The 22915-nt window shown below is 41.6% G+C and overlaps 1 protein-coding gene across 2 annotated transcripts in view; it reads left to right on the forward strand.

The window, feature by feature from the left end:
- Positions 1 to 6141: 6141 nt before the first annotated feature.
- NOCT (nocturnin) overlaps positions 6142 to 22915 on the forward strand; it is a 28043-nt gene continuing 11269 nt past the window's right edge. The window contains exon 1 of one of the 2 annotated variants that reach the window (XM_040626320.1): positions 6142 to 6499. In XM_040626320.1, coding sequence (XP_040482254.1) covers positions 6310 to 6499 — 190 coding nt within the window. In that variant the 5' untranslated portion in view covers positions 6142 to 6309. Of the gene's footprint in view, positions 6500 to 16399; positions 16438 to 22915 lie in introns of those variants that run through there. The other variant, XM_008685410.2, reaches the window with a different exon arrangement.

Consider the following 22915-nt stretch of genomic DNA (forward strand, 5'->3'; position numbering starts at 1 on the left):
TGTGGGGGAGGGCCCATTCCAGATGTAAATAGGGCAACATGTACAAACCTGCAGTTTTAAACCACTTTTTCATATTACTGTGCTTGCTACATTCCTGTTTCTACGAAATATGTGAATTATAATAAAAGTTGGTGACCTAAAAAAATAATAATAAAATCCTTTGCTTTATGTACTTATCTTTTAAAGAATAAGATACGGGCTTTTTATTCTGAGCTAAATCGCCAAGTTTTAATTTTAAACTTAAGGAAGAATATTTGATCCATAAATAGGAAGCAGGGAATACTACTAATTTCACATGGCATCATTGGACCTTACCTTCCACAAGGAAGACCATGAAATACCTTTGGATGTTATAATGCAGGAATAAAGAGAAAAACTGATGGTTCCTTGAGGCCACACAGGATAAGAGATTAAAAGCTAATTTCTGGTCATGGACTACTGCAACAGTTTGAGTGTCCATTACTGAGTCAAAGAAAACAGGGAAAGGTTTCTTATATTTGTAGCTGTGTAAGCCTGTCCTCCAAGAAGTAGACGCCAAGAAGTAATTAACTGTGAAACCTAAACCCGCCACCCCCACAGCCCACAGGAACCTGATTTACTCTTCCATTGTCTTCATTAGCATAACTTTACAATTGCAGGAGACTCTTGCCCAGGCAAATGACTTTACTGTTCATTCCAGAACTTGTTTGAAAGATCATCAACTCTTTAATAGAAAGCATTGACGTTTTCCTACCAACACTCTTCAAACTCCCAGCCTCCTAATCCTTCCCTTGCCGTTTCCACCAATCCTAAATCACTATCATATCACAGTTTGTACCTCATCTCCTCATCGATACACCTGCCTTAAACCAAACTTCAAAATCTCCCTAAAACCAGGCCTTGCCCTTCTCCCTCTGAGACACAACAAGCTCTCTTGAGGTGGTAATTCTCCTGTGCAACAGTGAGCAAGGAACTCGGTTTTATCTTGTCAGTGATATTTGGGAACTGGCATTAATACATGCAAAAGATTTCTTAGGGCAAGGTCTGTGAAGGAAACGGGAAGGACCTGGAGGAGGCTGAGAGAGCTGTGGGCCTGCAGAAAGTCAGAGGCAGGATTCAGGGAAAGCGGGAAGGGAGGAAAGGAAGAAGGAACGTTAGGCAGCAATGCAGTTCTCAGAGAATTTGGTAAGGCCAGTGTGGGGTCACCGAGCCCAGTTCAATTACTCCTCAAAGTAGTCCTACATTTTGCAGGAACCTGACTGCCTTGATGCCCCTGGCGAGCTCAGTGCACATGAGCTGCGCTGTGAGAAGCAAGACCCCAGCACCACAGCAGGAACAATCATACCTTTGCAGTCACAGGAGATGTAAGAAGACACATTCTCCTGACTCAGGATGCCTGATGATCCAGCCTCTGAAAAGACAATTTACAAAAAGTGTGACCTTCTGAGAAAAAGCACATAATGAATGAAGAAACTCCAAACGAGTCTAACATAAATTTTTGAGTGACTGTATTAACTATAAAAAATCTAGTCAAAGCAATTGGGATTTTTCCACATTTAAAAATATGCTCAAGATAACATCAGTTATTAAATTCAGTTTATTGGGGTGCCTGGGTGGCTCAGTCGGTTGAGTGTCCGACTTTTGATCTTGGCTCAGGTCTTGATCTTGGCTCGGGTCTTGATCTCAGAGCTGTGAGTTCAAGCCCTGCATTGGGCTCTATGTTGGGTGTGGAACCTACTTTAAAATAAATAAATTCAGCTTAGTAATTCAGTTATTAAAAACTAAAGAATAACTTATAGTGATAAAATATGACAGTCCTTGTTACTTTGTTTCATTTTGTTTGACACTCATTAACTGATAAATTTCCAGTCTCCAAGGACTGAATCGTGTCCCTGTGGTGATGCCCTAACCCCCAACGTGACTGGATTTGGAGATAAAGCCTTTAGGAAGGTAATTTAGGTTAAACTGATGAAGGATAGTTGGAAGGCAGGCAGGCAGGGAAAAGGGGCCCCCACCCTAAGAGGAAAGCACCCTTAAAAGGATTTTACAGCACCCTGGAAGGAGCCCTCTACCCTTTCCCATCTGATAGATAGGTGACAAAAATCTGATTGGATGACAGGCCCCTGGAGGTTTAATCAGATTAAAACAGCCAGCCAACAAGCTGGTAAAAACCCCAAGATTTAGAAACTTCGGTAGCAACCGCCTCTCTTCTTGAGAGCTTTGTCCTGTCACTTTGCTATCGCTCAATAAACCTTGCTTTGCGGCCCACCACTCTGTCTGGCCTACCTCTTCATTCTTTGAAGCGGTGTGACCAGGAACTGCGGGCACCAACGGAGAAAAAATCCTATAACAAAATGTGGTCATAAAGGTAGTGCCTTAATCCAAAAGGGTTGGTGGCCTTACAAGAAAAAGAAGAGAGGATGCCTGGCTGCCACAGCTGATAGAACATGTGACTCTTGATCTTGGGGTTGTGAGTTTGAGGCCCATGTTGGGCATACAGATTACTTAAAAAAAAAAAAAGAAGAAGAAGAAGAGGAAGAGATTTCCCTTGCCCTCCAGCCTGCAAGTGTGCTCTTTTCATGTAGCTTTGCTTCAGACAGCTGATGTTAACAGGCAGAGGAACTAACAGAACTGCTGAGCAAACAGCAGCACGAAGCAGAAAGTCTCAACTGCAGAAAAACTATAATGTCTCCTATGTTTATTGGGCACCTTCTCAACTTCTACCTTGAGGTTGCTCCAATCTTAAGAGAAAAAGAAAACTCACGTGGTGCTTTATCCCACTGTTTTTCATAGGTCTCCTGCCTTCTGGTCCCATTAATCAGTGCAATCTGATTTCCTCCACGGCCACCATGCCTACCCGCTACTATTCACAGTGAGCGGAAGAGCTGCCTTCGAACTGTCAAATTAAAGGATTCAGTCCCCACCTTGATCTCTTGGGAGCATTCATCACTGCTGCATCCTTCCAGAAACTTCCTATCCTCTTACTTCCAAGACACCAGTCTCTCCTTGTTCTCCTGTGACTAGGTCTCAAGTCTCTCTCTCTTCTACCAATCTTTAAAGGTGCATGTTTCACAGGGATTTTTTTCTTTCTTTCTTTCTTTTAAGATTGTATTTATTTATTTGTCAGAGAGAGCACAAGCAGGGGAAACTCCCTGCTGAGCAAGGAGCCCAATGCGGGACTCTATCCCAGGAATGAGGATCATGACCTGAGCCAAAGGCAGATGCTTCACAGACTAAGCCACCCAGGCGTCCCGGCTTCACAGGGATTTCATCCTTAATGCTTTTCTTACGTCACTCAAAAGTCTTTTTGTGGGTGATCTTACTATCCATGGCTTCAACTCCGGAGCTCTTAAAAGTATTTGACCCTGACCCTGTTATGAATTCCAAGTCCATAGTTTCTATTTGTCTACAAAGTGACTCCACCTGGATATTCCATGAGCACATCACAATTATATGTTCCTTCCTTAACTCAGTGCTAGGAGCAGCATTTCCTTATTTGGTACTGTTATCCACCAGTCACCCAAGTCATACCTAGACTCTGTCCTCTCCTCCCTCGACCTGTAGATCTCTCACTCAGCCCTGTGGTTTCTGTCTCCTTCACAGTTCTTAAACCCTCCTCTTTCCCACCATTACTGCCCCTAATTTATCTGCTGAGAGAGGAAGAGAGATGTGCATCCGCATCGCCTGTGTGGTTAAATAAATAAATAAACAAACAAGCATCCTTGCCCTGCCCCTGCTCCTGAGATTCCAAACCAGCCTATGCTCTTCCTTACCTGCTCTGTGCTTATTCTTCCCCCTCTGCCACGCCGCTGACGGAATCACCTTTCGAAAACACAACCTTAATAGTGCAAACTATCTGCTTACTTTTCAGAGGTTCTTTAGAACCTTCAGGATAAAGTCCAAATTCTTCTGAAAACCCTTCACACTTTGGTTCTTGCTCACACCCTCCACCTCATCTCCTGCCACTCCCTTACGGGCACCTGCACTCAAGCCTTATCAAAGTGTGGTACTTTCTGTTCCTGAACATCCCTCCTTTCTTTGCCTTGCTGTCCTCAGTGGGTATCATCCCTCATCCCTCCTGCTTAGAAGTCACCTTGTTCCAAAAGCCTCTCCTGTCTTCTCCAGGCAATTGGGCATTTTCTGTGTTTCCATGGTGTCTTGTTCAAATCATGATTCTCTATTTATTATTGGATAATTATATTTGTGTTTATACAATGTCTCACCCACTAAACCATGAACAGACTGTTCCGTTCATTATTGTATGCCCTAACGTAGAGACTGGAGCATAATATGTACTCAACAAATGTTTACTGAGTGAATTTTTGAAGGAAGTTTTATGTTTTTCTGATTTTGTAAAGTATATAGTGTTTAATATGTCATAAAAATAATACTACTGACCCATTTCCAGGATAGCGTTGTCCTTTGAAATCCTTTTAATGATGACAGTTTATATTTGAACAGTGCTTTTAACTTTTCAAAGCACTTTTCCCCCAACACTTTATTATGAGTATTTTCAAACATAGGGAAAAAAAGAATTGTAAGTTTAAAACACCCAAATACCCATCACCTAGATTCTAATTCGACATTTTGTTATATTTGCAAAACACTTTTTATGAGCTAATTTTATCACCCTTTATTTCATGTAATGACTGAAGTATGATTCTATGTTTTATACATAAGGAAACTGAGCCCAGGAGGGCTTAATGACTTGCTAAGGAGATAATCTCCTGGAGCTGTGATCGACTTGTACCAGCTGACTCATTCATACCCTATAACCAGGGTCTGAAAAATTTTTGAATATTCTTTCTAATGAAAAGCTTCCAATTCCACAAGATAAGAGAATCAGCAAAATCATGGGAAAACCAACAAGGAAACATTTCTAGCTCATAAATCATCCAAAGAGGAATCCAGTCTTGGGTCGCCCTCCCCCTCACTCCACTTCCATTCCTGGTTAGTCATTTCCTACCCAATGGGAGATGTTTCTTCCATCCGTTCTTTTCCAGTACCAGATACAAATCTAGAATATCTTTCATCTCAGCTGGCCTACTGTCTCCTGCCTTTTCATGTGCCAGAGACACATGACCTTCAATTAAAACGTGACCCTAATCATCTTTGTGTAGCTCACAAAACTTCAACAAGTCACATTTCTTACCAAATTAAGTCTGGTATAATCTCTGCCATCCACATTATAACCTATCTAAGCACTGTCTTCTTACTCCTTAGCTTCCGTCCTACATAACTAAGAGTTGTTGTTTCCCCAAACACGCCCAGGGCTTTCTTATTTCCTTTCTTCATGTATAAATCACCACCACTCCCTTTCCAAATTCCGCATGTGTTAAATTCTAGACCTCCTAGTCATGGCCCAACTCAAATCCAATTCTAATAAACCTTCGAGAATCCTCAAGCCTGTTTTTTTTCCCTCTAAACGTTCTTTTTATTTCAAATTTTATCTTTTTTTTTTTTAATTTTCCTCAAGCCTGTTATGACCTCTAATGCCGAGCTTGTGGCTCTTGTGGCATGACTTTAATCTACCTTGTAGAGCTTTATGGTCTGATTTCTCTTGCTACCTTTTGCCCCCTTTGCCTGAGTATACCGCCACTGAAGAATGGGACATGATCATATTCATCATGGCCCTCGCACATAGTCGGTGCTTTAATTTAATTTAATATGCTTAATTTAATTTAACGCAACATATGTTTCCGAAGGGATGGGGGCGGATGCCCTTTTCTGAATTCACACTTACATTCGCACGCACACACAGATGCGGTCTTCCACCTGGACACACACGTGTCCGCAGGGCCACATCCCTGAGCCTTCTCGGGACTCTCAGCTTGTGGGCGCTTCCATTCCAGCCAGCGGAAGGGGAGGCTCGTTTCTTTAAAACACTCTAACAGATACTTACTACTTTAGACCTCCTACAGCCTCCACCCTACAAAGAACTTGAGATCTTCTTCCTTTCTAAATGGTATTACGCCGAGTCCGGGAACCCCAGCCTGATCGCGCCAGGGTCCCGTCCCGCGGATCCCCCCTCCTGGTCTCGCTTGGTCGCGCCCGCTTTGTCAGCGCTCTGCGCTCGCCGGTTACCCTCCAGCTCTCTCCAGCCTGCGGCAGACCGCGCCGCTGCTGCCCCAGCTGCCGTTGGCTGCACGTCTTCCTCTCAGACTCGCCGGCCCAAGACTGCCCCTAGGCCTGGGCCGGGCGACGAGGACCCTGAGAGCATCGGCTCGGACGGCCCCCGAGAGTCTGTTCGGTTCGCCGGCCTCCACCTCGGCCAGGCTCCGCTCCTCCAGCGCGCGAGGGGCCTCGGCGGTTGTGGCGGCGGCGCCCGGCATGTATCAGAGCCCGCGGCGGCTCTGCTCCGCCCTGCTGCAGAGAGACGCGTCCGGCCTGCGCCGCCTGCCCACCCCCGGGCTGCGCCGCCAGTCGCCCCCGCCGGCGGCCGCCCCCCGACCCGCGTCCCCCCGGCTCCTGGCGGCGGCCTCAGCGGCCTCGGGCGCCGCGTGGTCGTGTTCCCGAACAGGTGAGTGCACGGTACCGGGCGGGGAACGCCGCGGTTGCCCGAGCGCGGCCGCCACCTGGAGACGGCGCCGAATGAATGGGAAGCGCCGAGCCGCTGGGGTGGGAGGTCCGGCCGGGAAGCGGGTCCTCCTCTCCTCCTTTTTCCGCTTTCCCCTTGCCCTACCTATCCTGGGGCTTGCATCACGTCCAATGGGAACTGGAACACCGGTCAGAATACCGTTTGATCCTTGGATGCGGTGCCTTCGGCATTTCGAGTTCCTGACTTAACGCTAGACCTGCCCCTTCCTGCGCCGTAAATTAAGTTGTGTCTGTTTTACTTCTTATTGCGCTGATTATGGAAATTTTGTGTAAAAAAGTCACCTAAAGTGATTTTTTTTATTATGTAGCTTGTATGATTTAAATATTATGAATTTGAAAGTCATGTTGATCGTATAGTAACACACATTGACTTGTTTTACATTTATCTGGATTTTTTTTCGAAGACTTCCACTCTTACTACTTAGTCAACCTGCGTCCTGTGTACCTGGGTTAAGATCTTGTAAGGGTGATGCCTTTCGTTCGTCAAGAGCCAGTTTTATACATCACATACCCTGGACTTTCCCTTTTTTGTTGCCATCTCCGTTTCTGCCTGAGGACACATTACCGTGTCCACAAATTACATACAAATTGATGATACTTTTTAAAATGAGAAATGAAGGTTCTCTTTCGAAACTGGCAGTTCATCACACTGAAAAGTGCATTTTGGCTGTGCGCAGGTTATTGCTGTTCAAGACATTCGTCTAACCATCCTGCATTATAAATAACTACATTTTGCTCAGAAAGTTTAGGGTTAATTTAATTAGGACAAATTGAACAGTAGAAAGAATACGTTTGATGTGGCTTTCTTTTATTAATGAAAGTGATCATCTAAAATCTAAAAGTGATTGAGTTGAAACTAAGACTTTAAACTCTTCTCAGATTATTATTGGTGGGTGGTTAGGCTGAGACATACCTTTTAAAAATTAGGATGGCTAACCTGGTTACGGTAGACTCTAAACTCCATATTCTTTAGAAAGGGTGGACTTGACAGTCCTATTCAGGTTTTTTGGCTTTTTGGTTTTTATAGTGCGATGAACACATTCATTACATGAAATTACCCTGTTCCTATTCCCAGGATTTCTTCCCCCCACCCCCCAGCTTTATAGGAATTCGGCACATTGTGAAAAAGCTGTTAGAATGGGTGCCACCTAATAACTGTTAGTGTTCTTTCTTGCTGGAAGTTTTCAACAGGTCGTTGTTAGGTTTGAGGTGGGAGAAGTAAAAAAGAAGACCAGTTGCTGTCTCCTCCTGTACCAGCTCGTATCTCAGAGTCCCTCAGGCCAAGTTAGTCAGTAGGTACGTCTTGGGAATACAGATAGCTTGTGTAACACAGATACGAATAACTGCTGAGGAAGAACGGTCAGGTTAGATAGAACGTTTGAAATGTTAGGCTTTTGACACAGAAGGGTGTTTAATGAACTTCTTAAAAGTCTCTGAAAACCTTAGTTTTAAAATTAAATTGAAAGGCTTTTACAGTACTTTAACTTAGTTACAAAATCTAGGCAATTTTCCTTTTTCGTGTAGTTTTAGCTTCAGCTACTTGTTAGAAGAAACATGTGAATACATTCATTCGCTTATTGCTTGATCACTCATTCATTCAAGAAGTCTTTGCAGAAGGACTTACACTGTAGATGCTTAATTATAGGAGATAAAAGAATGTGAGCCTTAGTCTGCCTTTAGAGAGTGTACTCCCTAACGAGAGAAGAGCTTGCACAAAAAAAATAACTGTTTACTGAAATGAAACACCTTTTCTTCTTTCACAGTTAGAAGTTTGCGCGTGGCACAAGGGTGCTGGAGATTGGGAAGTCCCTTTCAGCAACGGTGATCTTTTTAGCCTTCAAGAAGAGATTGATATTTGAGCTCAGCCTTGAAACATGTACTAGGATCGAAGAAATTAAAACATTTTATTTGGGAAAAGGCAGGAGCAAAAAGGGGAAAACATGAAGCATGGATGCAGCAGGGTGTGAGAAGAGACTGTAAAATGTTTTCTGAAGAGCCTCAGAACCAGCATTAGTTGCTTTAAAAATGCAGATTAATGGATTCTATTGTAGATCTATTAATAGACTTGTTATTGGTGGGCCCGAGATTCCAGATTATTCTTATATGTCCCAAAGTTTAGATACCTGGCAAGAAAAGTCTTCAGGTAGCTGAAAGCTACTCTTCCCTTCAAGAGAGTCTGTTGTTGAGGGGCTGGGGGTAGATAATGAATCCCAACCCTTGACTGCGTTTGATAATCATTTTCTTCCTAACTTAAGCCCCTTGGCAATCAGAGATCACTGGAAAGATGAGTACAGTCATCAAATCCTAGGTTATTAGAATTTAAAGGGAACTTGGAGACAATCTCAGTGTTTTGCTATCTTTTCTCACACAAGGACAGCACCCCCATGAAGAAGTGGCAATTCCACAGTTACTGTACTAGATGAAATGCATCGGGAGTCATCTGTGGGTTTTTTAATGCTGTCTTCCAGATCCCTCCTCCTCAGATAATTAAAAGAGTTGGCTGAATTACTGTTCACCACCACTGGAACATGTTGCTTTTTTCTTGGTACAATTTTAAAAGCAAATACCAGCTTATTTCAGGAGGCGGCTTTATTTAGTATGTCCCTTAACTCTGTGAGTAAGCTGTTTATGAGAGAGAAGAAATGGGAAAGCTTGTAATTATCAAGTTTCTATAGAATAAATTGCTTTCCTTGTGGGAGAACTAAGGTATCATTTTCCTGTAGCATTCAATGCTAAGAATTTAAATAGTGAGCTATTGGGGGCGATTGAGTTAATAACCATGGCTTCAGAATCACATTCAACACACTTACATATGAACACTTGCAAATCATTTAATCTTGCTTGCTGTCTCAACACTGGACTTTATCTTAAAAAAATAAAAATGTATATCATTCAGTCCACAATTTTTATTGAATACAGTACACTTAAAAGGTCAAATATTGTATCACATGACTAAGTATAGCAGGAATTAAGAAAAAAGAGAAATCAGAGTGGCTGGATTCGTTGGGGAAAAAACTGCTTTGAATAGGTAAAAGGAGGGCACATCCGTGGAAGGGAGCATGGTGGATGACAGGCAGGGAGAGAAGACCACGTGAGAAGGTGGCAGGTGGGAGCAGTGATGAACACCATCAGAAAAAGAGGTACTTCCAGAATCTGGGACGCTTGTTAAAATACAGGTTTCTTGTCTTTCACCTATGTACTTGAATCAGTTACTTCAGGGAGAAGCCCGGTTCCGTTTATTTTTGGTATACTTAACAAGTGCCCCAGGTGATTCTTTCTGGAAAACTTGCGGGGAGTATTTTATAAGCTCCACTTCTCCTTTCCAAAGTTATTTATTTCTGGGAAGTTTGAGAAACCTGGGAGAGGATTCTGGAGGAGTGTTGAAGTCTTTGAGCTAAAGTCTTTGAACTAGTGTCTTTGAACTGCCCCAAGGCAGTTTAGAAGGCCTGTGAGCAAGAACGTTTACCTGAACAAAAGCAGGATTTATGAGAGGGAAGGAACTGGTGTATTTATGAATGTTCAGTGCGGAAAACTTGAGACTGACATTGTACTGGAAGTGGATCAGTGTAGTTGTAAAACTTCAGGAGTGGGTGTGTGGGTACGTGTAATACCATGTAGGTTTCGATGATGTCTACTAAGGGAGCAGTGAGGCAATTATTTTCCGATTTCTTGGAAGTGAGGAAGCATCTGTATTTGCTTAAATTCTGATCAGGATTTATATACTTGAATAAATACTGAGGAATTCGAAGATGATGTGCACGGGTGTTTGGCTTTATACTAAACTCACTTGCGCTTTCATGAAAAGCAACTAAAACATTTTGGTTTTATTGTTAGAATAGGCAAAAACCCGGGTGCCTGGGTGACTCATGGGTTAAGCATCTGACTCTTCGTTCAGCTCAGGTCTTAGTCTCGGGGATGTATGAGTGACGCCTGCGTTGGACTCCACACTCAGCGTGGAGTCTGCTTGAGATTCTCTGCCTTTCCCTCTGCCTCCCACTTGTTCGCTTGTGTGCGCTCTTTCTCTCTAAAATAAATAAATCTTAAAAGAAAGAATAAGCAAAAACCAGCCTCCCCACAGGAAGGAGTAAGACCTCAAGTGGATAATTTTATTTGTCTTCTTGTCTCCACGTGGTATCAAAGCAACACTTAACATACTGGTTACCATGAATTCGCGTCAGGGATGTGGGCAGGAGTGCTCAGGGGGAAGAGGAATAAAGAAAATTATTACTGTCATATTTGAATGCCCCCCCAAAATACTTTTTTCTGTTTCCAGTATCAAAAAATGCCTGGGCCCACTCAGATCTTCTGAATTTTAAAATGGGGTCTGAGCATCTGGTGATTCTGATGTAAGGTCCAGACAGACAGCCACTGTTGACCACATACGCATGTGGACAGCTGGCCAGTGAGGAGATCTGTTTTACTAAATGCACAGAAGCCTGCCAGAAGTTTCTTACCAATGTATAGATTCTGCTATTGGATTATGAGGGATTGTGCAGAAAGGAAAACATTTTATATGTATACACATATGCATACACGTATATATATGTATGTATAATACACAAAATGTATATGTACATATGTACACCTTTTTTATTTGAGAGAGAGAGCTCAGGAAGGGGGGCGGCAGAGGGAGAGAGAGAGAGAGTCTTAAGCAGACTCCATGCCCAGCTCAGCACCCAGGGCTCAATCTCAGGACTGAGATCAGTCATGACCTGAGCCAAAATCAAGAGTTAGATGCTTAATTGACTGAACCACTCAGACACGCCAAAAAGAAAATTTTAAAGCCAGTTTTATTCCATTTCCAGAATTGGAGTAGTATGAGAAGTCCACGTAAGTAAAAGTTACAATGCAGACAAAATTAGAGTAAAGAATTGTTGCAATAGGATGTCCAGGAAGTCCCTTAATCTTGTCATGCCTGCTCCCACTGTCTTCCTTTCCCCCAGCTCTTTGAGCTTCCAGTCCTTGAGCAGGTCCATTGCCAGTCTGCAGATACACTTGTGTCAGGGTACAAAGTAAATAGGTTTGCAGATTCTGAAGATACCTTGAATCTAATAGTTTTACACTCTATGTTTTCCTGTCATGGATGTCAACCATTACTGACGGGCTGCTGAAGGAAGGTTGTCTTTCAAATCTTGTAGGTCAAATAGGTTTGCTGAGGCATACTCTGGAATTAGTTTCTCTTTCAGATGGCTCATCATTCTGAATTTTATTTGGAAAAAAGTCATGGTGATTTTTTAAGTTTTTTAGAAAATTACAGGAGTAACACATGCCCATTAATAATAATCTCTTTTCCTCAAAACTTTAAATGTCTTTATGAGTATTGATTATTTCTAAGTATTGATTATTTCTAGAATCTTACAGGATTTTTCTTAACCTTTGTCTTCCAAAACTCCATCAGGAAAAATGTCTCAGCATTGGGCAATCCCATTAAATCTAAAGACATACTTTTCTTTAGGACAGGAAGAATTTTTATTATTGTTTGGATCATTTTATCAACTCTGTCATCTCATATTCTCATGTTCTTAAACTCCTGTTAGACAGATTGGTGGGCGTGTGAATCTATCCTCTGTGTCTCTTCTCTCACTTTTTAATGTCTTTATCTCTTCTCCATTTTGTGAGTTTTTCTGAATATTTCTGTTTTGCAGTCATTTAACATTTCTAGACATTTTCTAGTTCTTCACGCCTTTTTGGATAGAATCCTATTCTTGTTTTGTGTCCATAATACTCTCCTGTAGCTTTAAAGATATGTCAATATGTATGCCTGTTTCTCCCACAGGCCTCTCCTAAAGGGGAGAGAAGTTTGTTCTTTAAGTGGGAGGGTTATGCAGTGGGTGGACAGGTAGGCTCCCCTATGAGAGAGCAGGCTGGAGACCTCCACCTTTGCCAAAGCTAGAGGGCTTCTTTCTGTGTTAATCTGTTTCACTCCTCGCTCTACTTTTTAAATATTATTGAGGTCAGAGTTAGACCTTGATCTGGTCTGCTTTTCTTTCTTTCTTTCTTTCTTTCCCTTTCTTTCTTTCTTTCTTTCTTTCTTTCTTTCTTTTTTTTCTTTCTTTCTCTCCTTCTTTCTCTCCTTTCTCTCTTTAAAAAGCTTTTATTTATTTGTTCGTTCGTTCGTTCATTCATTGATTCATTTTAGTGATCGCTACACCCACCATAGGGCTCAAACTCATGACCCAAGATCAAAAGTCGCACGCTCTTCTGACTGAGCCAGCCAGGTGCCCCTGCTCCTCCTTTAGATCTGTCACCCTTGGTAGCCCTTCCAAGGTATATATCCCACTATTCTCTGCTTCTGTCCCACAGGCAGAAGCCAGCCAGGTGCCCCTGCTCTTCCTTTAGATCTGTCACCCTTGGTAGCCCTTCCAAGGCATATATCCCAGCATTCTCTGCTTCTCTCCCACAGGCAGAAGCCACCCTTGTTGGCTTCTGTCTGAGAGGGGACGTAGGGTAAGTAGCGCAGCTGTTTCAGAAGTCAGAGTTGCATGAATTACCCTCACAATTTGCCCTTCAGCTTCTCCTGGCCCTTTGTCTTTGTTGACTCAGCTTGGAGTTTCTTCAGAGCTCCCTTGGGAGGAACCGTATTTAATGGACCTTTGGTAACTTGTACTGCATTTTCCTCCGCTCTGGTTTTCCTGCTAATGCAAACCTGTCTGTTTCTACCTTCCTGGAATTCTTCCAAATTTTTGGTCCATTGATGGCATCCTTTCTTGCCTTCCCATATTACTGTTTCATTCTTTTTAAAAATTTGAATACACATAACTTTATTCCTGAAAGCTCTTAGGAAGGAGAGGGTGAATGTATGTTCTCCTTCGTGCCCGGTGACCTATTGAGTGTACACTTCAGATTGTGAAAGATCATTTTTTTCCTGCATGTGCCTTAATTATTCAAGGAAGGCCGTGGAAATTTGTATGTGAAAAAATTGTTTTCCCCTATTTCAAGTGACTGAAAAATCTTTCATTGGTTTTGTGAAATATATACAAAGTGGCCATAAAATTTCATTTCAGTATAATCTAGAACAGGGGTCTGCAAACTTTTGCTGTAAAGTAGGACATATTTTAGGTCTGTGTCACAGCTACTCAACTCCGCCATTGTAGTGTGGAAGCAGCCCCAGACAGCGCATAAGCTTATGGACCCTGAAATTTGATTTTCATGTAGTTTTCCCATGTCATGAAATATTATTATGATGATGTTTGTTTCAAACATCAAAAAATGTGCAAGATCACCAGCAGCACAAAACAGGGTACCAGCTAGATGCAGCTCCTGGGCTGTGTAGTTGGTGGACGACTGATCACAAGGGCAAAAGTCTGTACTGTCAGATTTTTCCTTTTAGCTTTCGTGTTTCCATTCATAACCATAAAAATGGACCATTTTCTTGGGCATCATGCAGTAACACAGACTTAATGTCTTAGTGGAGAGCAGTTCTCCCACCAGATTCTGTCAGTTTCTACCTTTTCACATTTCACTTCAGAGCATTATGCCAGAAAAACCTAGTTCGTAGAAATGGTAGGTCAGCCAACAGTTGAGCACCAACTAAAACAGTTAACCTAAGCTTTGATTGTGGAGGGATTTCTTTTTCCTTAGTGATATTTTCTAGGTGAATCTGGCATGGCTGAAGGTATGGCTCGGCCTGGAAAACATTTTGGCATTCTTGTTTAGTCTGTGACTGCTGCCTAGTGAGGAAAGGTCATTTGGATTGTTACACTGTGTCTGGGCGCTTGTAATTTTAGACACCTTAGGTTGAGAGTCATGACCTTCACTTGGTTATCTCTAGTAATGCCAGGCAGGTTGTTAACACTGCTTTGTACACTTTGTGCCATGCCAGTGCGTGTGCCGTGATGGCAGTGACGTCGGCAGATGGAGGAGGTGGAATCTGACCTCTGTTTATTCCTGTGTGTGCCCTGGCAAGGCGCCACTGCAGTTGTCCTGACTGTCAGTCCTGTCGGAGATGCTGAGGAGCAACAGTCCAAGGTGCAGGGAACCTTCTCCAAGGCCGGACCCCTCAGTAGTTGTGCAGTCTTGCAAACCTGTGTACTGCTCTCTTAAGCTCAGTGTCTGTTTCTATCAGATGGTGAATGCAGTACCTACTTGGCTAGGTTGTTGGGAAGAGTAATGAAAATACTTGGAAGTAGTATGGCGTATGCCGGCTCTCAGATGTTAACAGACGGCCTTCTTTTTAAACCCAGAAAGTGGGTTTAAGTAAAATAGAATAGCTAACATTTAACTGACTACTTACACTAGGTATATCTAGTTTAACTCAGTCCTCACAGTAACCCAGTGAAGTAAATTAGAGTGATACAGAGATGGAGAAACTGAGGCACAAAAAAGGTGAATAACTTGTTCAGGATCTTATTAGTAAAAGGAGGAGCTGGGATTTGATGAAGTCAGCCCAGCTTGAGTCCCTGTGTTTAAGACTTTGCCACTGCTGAACTGTAGCCTAATTTTACTAAGAAAAGTTGAGGTTTTGGCCATACGACTTTCACATACTAACATACTTGATTGCTAAGTGCTCTGTACATGCCTGTCACATTCAGTCCATGATGCTCAATAACAGATTTGAAGACTGGACACTGGCTAAAATATTTAATCTTCACCAGAAAATAGTATCTCCCTAAGTTGGCACTTAGAATCCAGTCCCTTGGGGCGCCTGGGTGGCACAGCGGTTAAGCGCCTGCCTTCGGCTCAGGGCGTGATCCCGGCGTTATGGGATCGAGCCCCACATCAGGCTCCTCCGCTATGAGCCTGCTTCTTCCTCTCCCACTCCCCCTGCTTGTGTTCCCTCTCTCGCTGGCTGTCTCTATCCTGTCGAATAAATAAATAAAATCTTAAAAAAAAAAAAAAGAATCCAGTCCCTAGGATGCAGGAATTAATGTACTTTACGTCCACACTCAGACACAAAATTTGAAGGTGCTTATGTGCATTCACGAGGTGAGCCTGCATTCTAACACACAGAGAGGGTCCCATCTACAGTCTCACAAAATTCTAGAAAGATAGTTACATTTCATAGTGACTCGGGACAAGTCACTTAAACTTCTGAAGCTCAGTGTCCACATCTATGAAAGAGCCCAGGAGTTCATGAGAGAGTAACAGGTATCCTAAGTAAAAGTGCTCAGCATACCATAAAGTGCTCTACCAGTGTAAGGGGGGCCCTCTGTCAGTGTTTGACAGGATTCCTTGGCACTTCGCGGTCTCTTGGCAGCTTTTCTTATTTATTTAGTAAGTAAAAAATAAATAAATAAATAAAATTTTAATTCCAGTATAGTTAGCATACAGTGGTATAGTAGTTTCAGCATTTTTTCTTTTTCAACATTTTTTAAAGCACCTAGGTGCTGTAGGAATTTGAGAAAGTGGTAAACAAGGTAGACACAGTCCCTGCCCTCTGAACTGGCAGTCTAATAAGTAAAGGACAGAGATTGGAGGTCAAATGTCAAGAAGGAGAACTTAAGTTTCAGAGAAGCAGGCTAGGTGGAAGAAAGAGGGGAGCCACTACGGCTTGATTCATAAAGCTGTGCAGGCAGGGAAGTTAGAAATCTTTATTTGTTGATTTCTTCAATAAATATTAAGTAAATATACCTCATACCCAATATCCAAACTGGTTATGTTGCTTATCTTGTGGGTATTACCACTCACTTGTCTTGAAGGTGGCTACATTTATTCAGGAATTCTTAAGAAGCCTAGTGAAAATTTGCTACTGATCGAATCCTGTCAACTTTCTGAGGTGGTTCAACACATGGCCAGTAGATGGCGGCAAAGGATTGCAGTTTCCATGATGCCATCGTGTGACGTCTGTCGTTTACAATTTTTGTGTACCCTGCTCTTTGAGGTTTTCTTGGGCCGAGGTTGGTCAGCTCCAGCAGCTTCCAGGTGTGTATGCAGATATCCTGGTTTTTATTTAGTTTTTGGTGTTTAATCGGCGTTTTTTGGCCAAGCCACAGTTTCAGGAGAAGTTATTCACAGACTGAATTGTTTGGGCAAACTCCAGTGTATGCAACTGCTGGGTAACGAGACACATTATGTGGAGAGAGGTCTTTGTGGTGTGATTTCTGAGTGCTGTTGGGACTGCTTGGAATGGTAGGCCCAGTCAGTTTGGGTCTCAACTGTTAGGATTCTTGTCTAGCATTCTGATTACTGGTGTGAAAGTGTTTCATTAAACCCTGATCATTTCCCTCTGATGGTTGGCACTCTTCAGAAACTTTTATTGTGGTCTCCATGTTGCTTCAGAGTATGTATAATTGATGATACAAAGAGTAAACATGTATTCTAAATTTTAGTGATTAGCCCACTTTTGCTTTGTTTTCTAGGAAAGAGATGACTAAACCGAGGGATGTTTACATACTACTATTGTATTTCAGGAATCTAAATCTCAATTCTCTGGCTTTAAAGGCTGTTACGAGCGAAGGAAGAATTATTTGTTCCTATAAAGTAAAATAGCAGTGAGGTATTAATGTAAGGAATGAAGGCATCCAGTTCTAAATGTAATTGGAAATATGCTTATAGAAGAAAAGGCAGGGGATTGGAGTGGTATTGTTAAATCATAGCTAGGCATAAGAAGTAAAGCTATTTTGATCTGCCTATTCCCTGTATAAATTATATAATGCGTATCACACTAAGGTTGATGGCTGATACTTTTCCTAGTAAAATGCCTGGGGCTTTAAGAAATGAATTTGGGGAAAAAAATACAGTATGGGGTCAAATCAAAAATACCCATCCCCCAAATACATATAAAATCGACCTAGAAGCCAGTATGAGTGCCAAATAAAGTTGAACAGAGGTTTTGTCGAAATTTTGTACTTTTCAGTATCTTCATTACCACAAGGATGAATTATTTGTGCTGTCTCACCTGAGGAAATTGGCTTTGATGTTGAGCTATTCTGAATGTTGGACGATTTTTTTCAAAGCTCCATATAGCAACCCCTTTTATGGCATAAAGCTTGAGTAGGATGGCTTGAAATCTGGGAATTGGACATGTATTTACGTGTGGAAAGAATTTTTTAAAATTGGTTCATACTCTAAAAAAAAAATTGTTATTTTTTAAAAAACAGGTGAGAAACAATGGAAATTGTTACTAAGATATTTCCTCATTATAAAAAGGGCATAATAAGAGTAGCTACCTCCTGGGATTTGTAATGAGATTTAATTGAAAATGCAGTCAAAGCAGGCAGAATTTGTAAATGGTGCATGTTAAGTGTTCAGTAATTCTTAGCTGTCACTGTTACCATTTTTTAGGATGGGGGAGAAAGGTGCCCCCATAATCTTTGCTTTCTTTTGTTTTCAAATTTACATAGCCTTGCTACACTGCAGTCCTTACGTGGGTCTAAGCCTTGGTTGGCATCAAGTACAAAAACAATATGTCTTTAGTGTTCACTTGTAGTTATTAATTCTCTAGCTTGGGATTTTGCACTTGCTTTGACTTGATGTCTGTATGTTACCAGGAAATTTTGGAAAATGCAGCCTTGAGAAAGTAAGCTCATATGTTCTTAGGACTAGAAGCAGAAAAGAAAAACTGAAGACATGGGAAGAAAATGCATTAGGACATCCCCAGATCCTTTCTGACTTTTCTCTGGTTTCATGACTTTATGAAAAGAATATTTTTGAAGTATAGAAAAATCTAGGTTGCATATCAGAAATAAAAGACAGAGGTAAGGGAAGATTATCCATGATTCAGGGATAGTTGCAGTCTCTGAAACAGCATGGAGACAGCTTTACAGCAGTTACCTCCCCGCTTCTGTTATTTGCTCTACCAGTTTACAACAAATTTAGATCTGTGCTCTGTGTTCATATTGAGTATATACATGTCTGCTTTCAATCTATTGTTGTGGTTTTTTTTTTTAATAAAAAAAGTAAAGTTCTCATTTTCTTCCTAGGGGATTGCCTTATTTCTTGGCCCCCCCGAAGAGGATGTCCGCACTTAAAAGGTGGTTGATCTAGAATAGAAATTATCATTTTTTACTCTCTGGATCCTTTTACATTCTTAAAAAATTTTGAGAGCTCAAAGAACTTCTATTTATGTGGCTTATATATTCATATACATATCAATAAATGTTAGAAAGTAGAACATGAGAAAATGTAAAAATGTTTATCATTTAGTATAATAAAATCAATATTAACATAAATAACATTTTTATGGAGAAGTAGCTGTATTTTCCATAACAAAAAGAAATTAGTTAAAAGAGTAGCATTGTTTTACATTTTTGGAAATCTCTTCAAGTGGCTTAATAGGAAGACAGCTAGGATTCTCATATCCGCTTCTACGTTCAGTATGTTGTGATATGTTGTTTTGGTTAAAGTCTATGAAGAAAATCCAGTCTTTCACAGATACGTAGTTGGAAAAAATTATTTTAACTGCATTTTTAGATCATTGTGGATATACTTTGTAGTAGTTTCTGTCTATGTTAGTAGTTATTTGCAACATGGAATCTGGTACCATATCAATGAATTTTTTGTATTCTGTGACGTTAAAAGTGATTTGTCCGGTATTTTGAATGGATTTTTTACCCATGAATGCTTTTGTATTGGTTATTTGGAAAATGTTGGTTAACTGGGCTATGCAGATCTTTCAGATACTATACAGTATCAAAAATAGCATTAGTTAATACACTCCCCGTCTTGTCAGAAGTCTTTAAGTATTGGGAACCTGTCCTGCTCCTGATAAAAGTTAAAAGTTTTCCCCAGGAATTTTTATCATTGACAGAAATATGGTCTTTTGTTTTCCTTAAAATGACAAGCTCACTTATACATTTTAGTGAAAATGTCTGATACCCTTATCTGATAAACTTTAATTTGTCAGGTTTACCTTTGGGCAAAAATGGTGTTCCATGAAAAAAAGGGGCTAGTTCATTTCACAACCCAAGTGCTTTTCTGTAAGATGTTGTATTTTGGTATGCAGCAAAAGTGCTTTATGTGTGTTTTCCATTGTCACATATTAAAAAGACATGTCATCAAGGTTCCAGATTTAACAGAAATACTACTGCCTCCTTAAGGACATTTTTTTTTTTAGAGATTTTATTTATTTATTTGACACAGAGAGAGACAGTGATAGAGGGAACACAGGCAGAGGTAGTGGGAGGAGAAGCAGGCCTCCTGCGGAGCAGGGAGCCAATGCAGGGCTCAATCACAGGACCCTGGGATCATGACCTGAGCCGAAGGCAGATGCTTAACGACTGAGCCACCCAGGCGCCCCCATTAAGGACATTTTTAAGTAAAACTGACTTTTTTAAGACTGAGAGTGTGTGGCGGTGAAGAATACTATGGCTGCTAGTGGAGTCAATGCCAATGCCTGATTCGTGCCAAGGCAGCAGCAGTTTGTTGTTGTTTTTAAGATTTTATTTATTTATTTGACAGAGAGGCAGCGAGAGAGGGAACACGAGCAGGGGAAGTGGGAGAGGGAGAAGCAGGCTTCCCGCTGAGCAGGGATTCCAGATGTGGGGCTCGATCCCAGAACGCTTCTGGGATCATGACCTGAGCCGAAGGCAGACGCTTGACGACTGAGCCACCCAGGCGCCAAGACAGCAGCAGTTTTAACATGTTTGTGGGTAAAACAGATACGAACACGGTTAAAAAAGGAAAATGGTGTCTTATTATGAAAGTAGTTTTGGCCATGCATGCCTCTGAAAGAATCTCAAACCTCCCGAAGGGTCTGTAGACTGCTCCTGGAGAACTGCTACTAGGACAGTTTCATTAGTGGATTCTAAACTCAATTTCATTGGGTCAAGACCAGCATTTTTTAAAAAATGAAAGGGAATACTCTAGGAAATAGCACATATTTACTGTAGAAAAATTAATCATTTTGTGAAGCTCATCGGAGTTTAATATATGCCACGGGTGTGTAATGAATTGGGCATGTAGGCTTTATTTGTCTTGTCAGTTGTTACATTGACTGGCTTAAAATACCTTTTTTACAAATTATACATATAGTTATATAAATATTCATGTGCATTTATTATATATGTTCACACAGTTGCATGTGAAATGACTTTTTTCTAATGACATTTTTAACTTAAAGTGTTCGTCATCACAGAAATGCAGTATCTGCTGAGGAGTCAAAGACAAGGCATCAGGACCACCTCGGGCCAAAAATAAATAAATAAGCCGAGCAAAATTCCTTAGGTGTAAAGTTTTATAAAAAAATGTTTTAGGGATGCCTGGGTGGCTCAGTTGGTTAAGCATCTTGCCTTCGGCTCAGGTCATGATCGGGCTCCTTCCTTGCTCAGTGGGAAGCCTACTTCTCCCTCTGCCTGCTGCTCCCCCCTGCTTGTGCTCTCTCTCTCTCTGGCAAATAAATAAATAAAATATTTAAAAAATTTTTTAGACTCAAGTCTTTATTTTTATCCTCACAATAATCCTGGACATATAAAGATGTAAAATACATGTTTGTGGCAAGGCAAAAAGCAGGTAGATGGCGGAGATAGCTAAATGGTTAGCTAATGGCAGACAGCAAGTGGAAAACCAGGGTCCTACAGTACACATCTATAATTATTTCTGTATCTATGTATCTGGGTGTATAGTAAGTGAAACATGAATTCGTCCTGATATCTGACTCTAGTTCAGTACCACGATTCATCCTAGCCTTTTTTTTTTTTTTTTTTGAAGATTTTATTTATTTATTTGACAGAGAGACAGCCAGCAAGAAAGGGAACACAAGCAGGGGGAGTGGGAGAGGAAGAAGCAGCCTCCCAGCAGAGGAGCCTGATGTGGGGCTCGATCCCATAACGCCGGGATCACGCCCTGAGCCGAAGGCAGACGCCCAACCGCTGTGCCACCCAGGCGCCCCTGGAATTGTTAACACCTACTACCCCAGTGAGAAACTTTACCAACTACAGTTCCTTTAGTCTTGAGTTGGATAGTTTCCCATTAAAACGCAGTTTTCCAAAATTACTCAGATCCCAGCTCCTTTTTTACTGAACCCCTTTGGTGAGATTGCCATACATTTGTAATACAGTTAGATTCATTTGTCAAAATCTGCATTCCGTGTTGATCATTCCATCTTCTGATGTTTTAAATTTGTACACATTGAAGTTTATTCTTTCTGATGGACAGTTGTGTGGGTTTTGACAAATGCATAGGGTTGTGTATCTGCCACCCTAGTGCTGTATAGAGTGGTTGCATCACCCAGAGCAGTCAGCTGCTGCTGCTCCCCAACCCCCATCCTCTGGCAGCTACCAATCCATATGGTTTTGCCTTTTCCAGGGTGTTGTATGAACAAAACCATGTAAGTTTTAGGGTCTGGCTTCTTTCATTACAAAATGCATTTGAGATTCATCCATGTTGCATGGGTGAATCTCGCAGATGAACAGCTTCTTCCTTTTCATTGCTGGATACTGTTCCATTATAAGGATGTCCTATAGTTGTTTATCCATTCACACGATAAAGGGCATCTTGATTGCTTCCAATTTGGGGCGATTATTAATATAATTGCTTCTTAACATTTGTGTACATATTTTTTGCATGAACAGAAGTTTTCAGGTCAGTGTAGGTAAAATACCTAGGGGCATGAGTTCTGAGCCATATGGTAAGTCTGCTTAATTTATAAAAACCGGCCAAACTGTCTTCCAGAGGGGCTATACGTGGGAAGGTATAAATGGCAGTTTGTGAAGGAGTGGTATTTCTTATTCACATATTTGATAGACACATCAGTGAAGCCAGCAGGGCCTGGGCTTGGTAATTCAGTATCTTTGCTGCCCTAGTTGAACTACTCCCATAGAGCTTGAGGGGCTGGGGGGACTAGCTCTGGAGCAGGGATGGCACAGACTACACTGTTCTTATCTAAAGTTCAGTAGCTTTCGCGAATACAAGCTTCTCTTTGCTGTATCCTTTGGTCTATATCCAGAGCATTGAAATGGTTGGTTTTGACAGTCCTGTTCAGATTTATAGTGCTTTTTGGGGAGAGGATTTGTGGGCTTCCTCTTGCCCATCATGTCCAAAGCTTCCTGCTTCAGTGTTTTTTTTCCCTCTGTTGTGTCACTCCCACTAGTAAACATGTATAATAGCCTCTAAAAATTCTCTTGCCTCCATATCTAGTCACGACTCCCATTTCTCTCCTCTTTCAGAGCAGAATTTTCCCAAATTACTTCTCCGCTCTGTCCTATTTCCTCTTTCCCCACAACTCCACCAAAAGTCGGGAATCCCTGTTGTTAAAGCCACCGAAGTTTTCCGTGTTGCTAAATCCAGATGGTCTGCTTTTATTTTCCTTGAAATATCGGTAGCATTTGACACAGGAGATAGCTAGGTCATGGATGAATCACTTTCTTAACTTTGTTTCCAGCAAGATCATGCCCCCTCCCTCTGCAGCTTCCCTGGCATGTCATCCTCGGATTTTCACCGCATCTTCCCCAGTTTTCCCCAG

The sequence above is a fragment of the Ursus maritimus genome, unplaced genomic scaffold (genome assembly GCF_017311325.1).
Source record: "Ursus maritimus isolate PB19 unplaced genomic scaffold, ASM1731132v1 scaffold_11, whole genome shotgun sequence".
In the NCBI taxonomy this organism is placed as follows: Eukaryota; Metazoa; Chordata; class Mammalia; order Carnivora; family Ursidae; genus Ursus; species Ursus maritimus.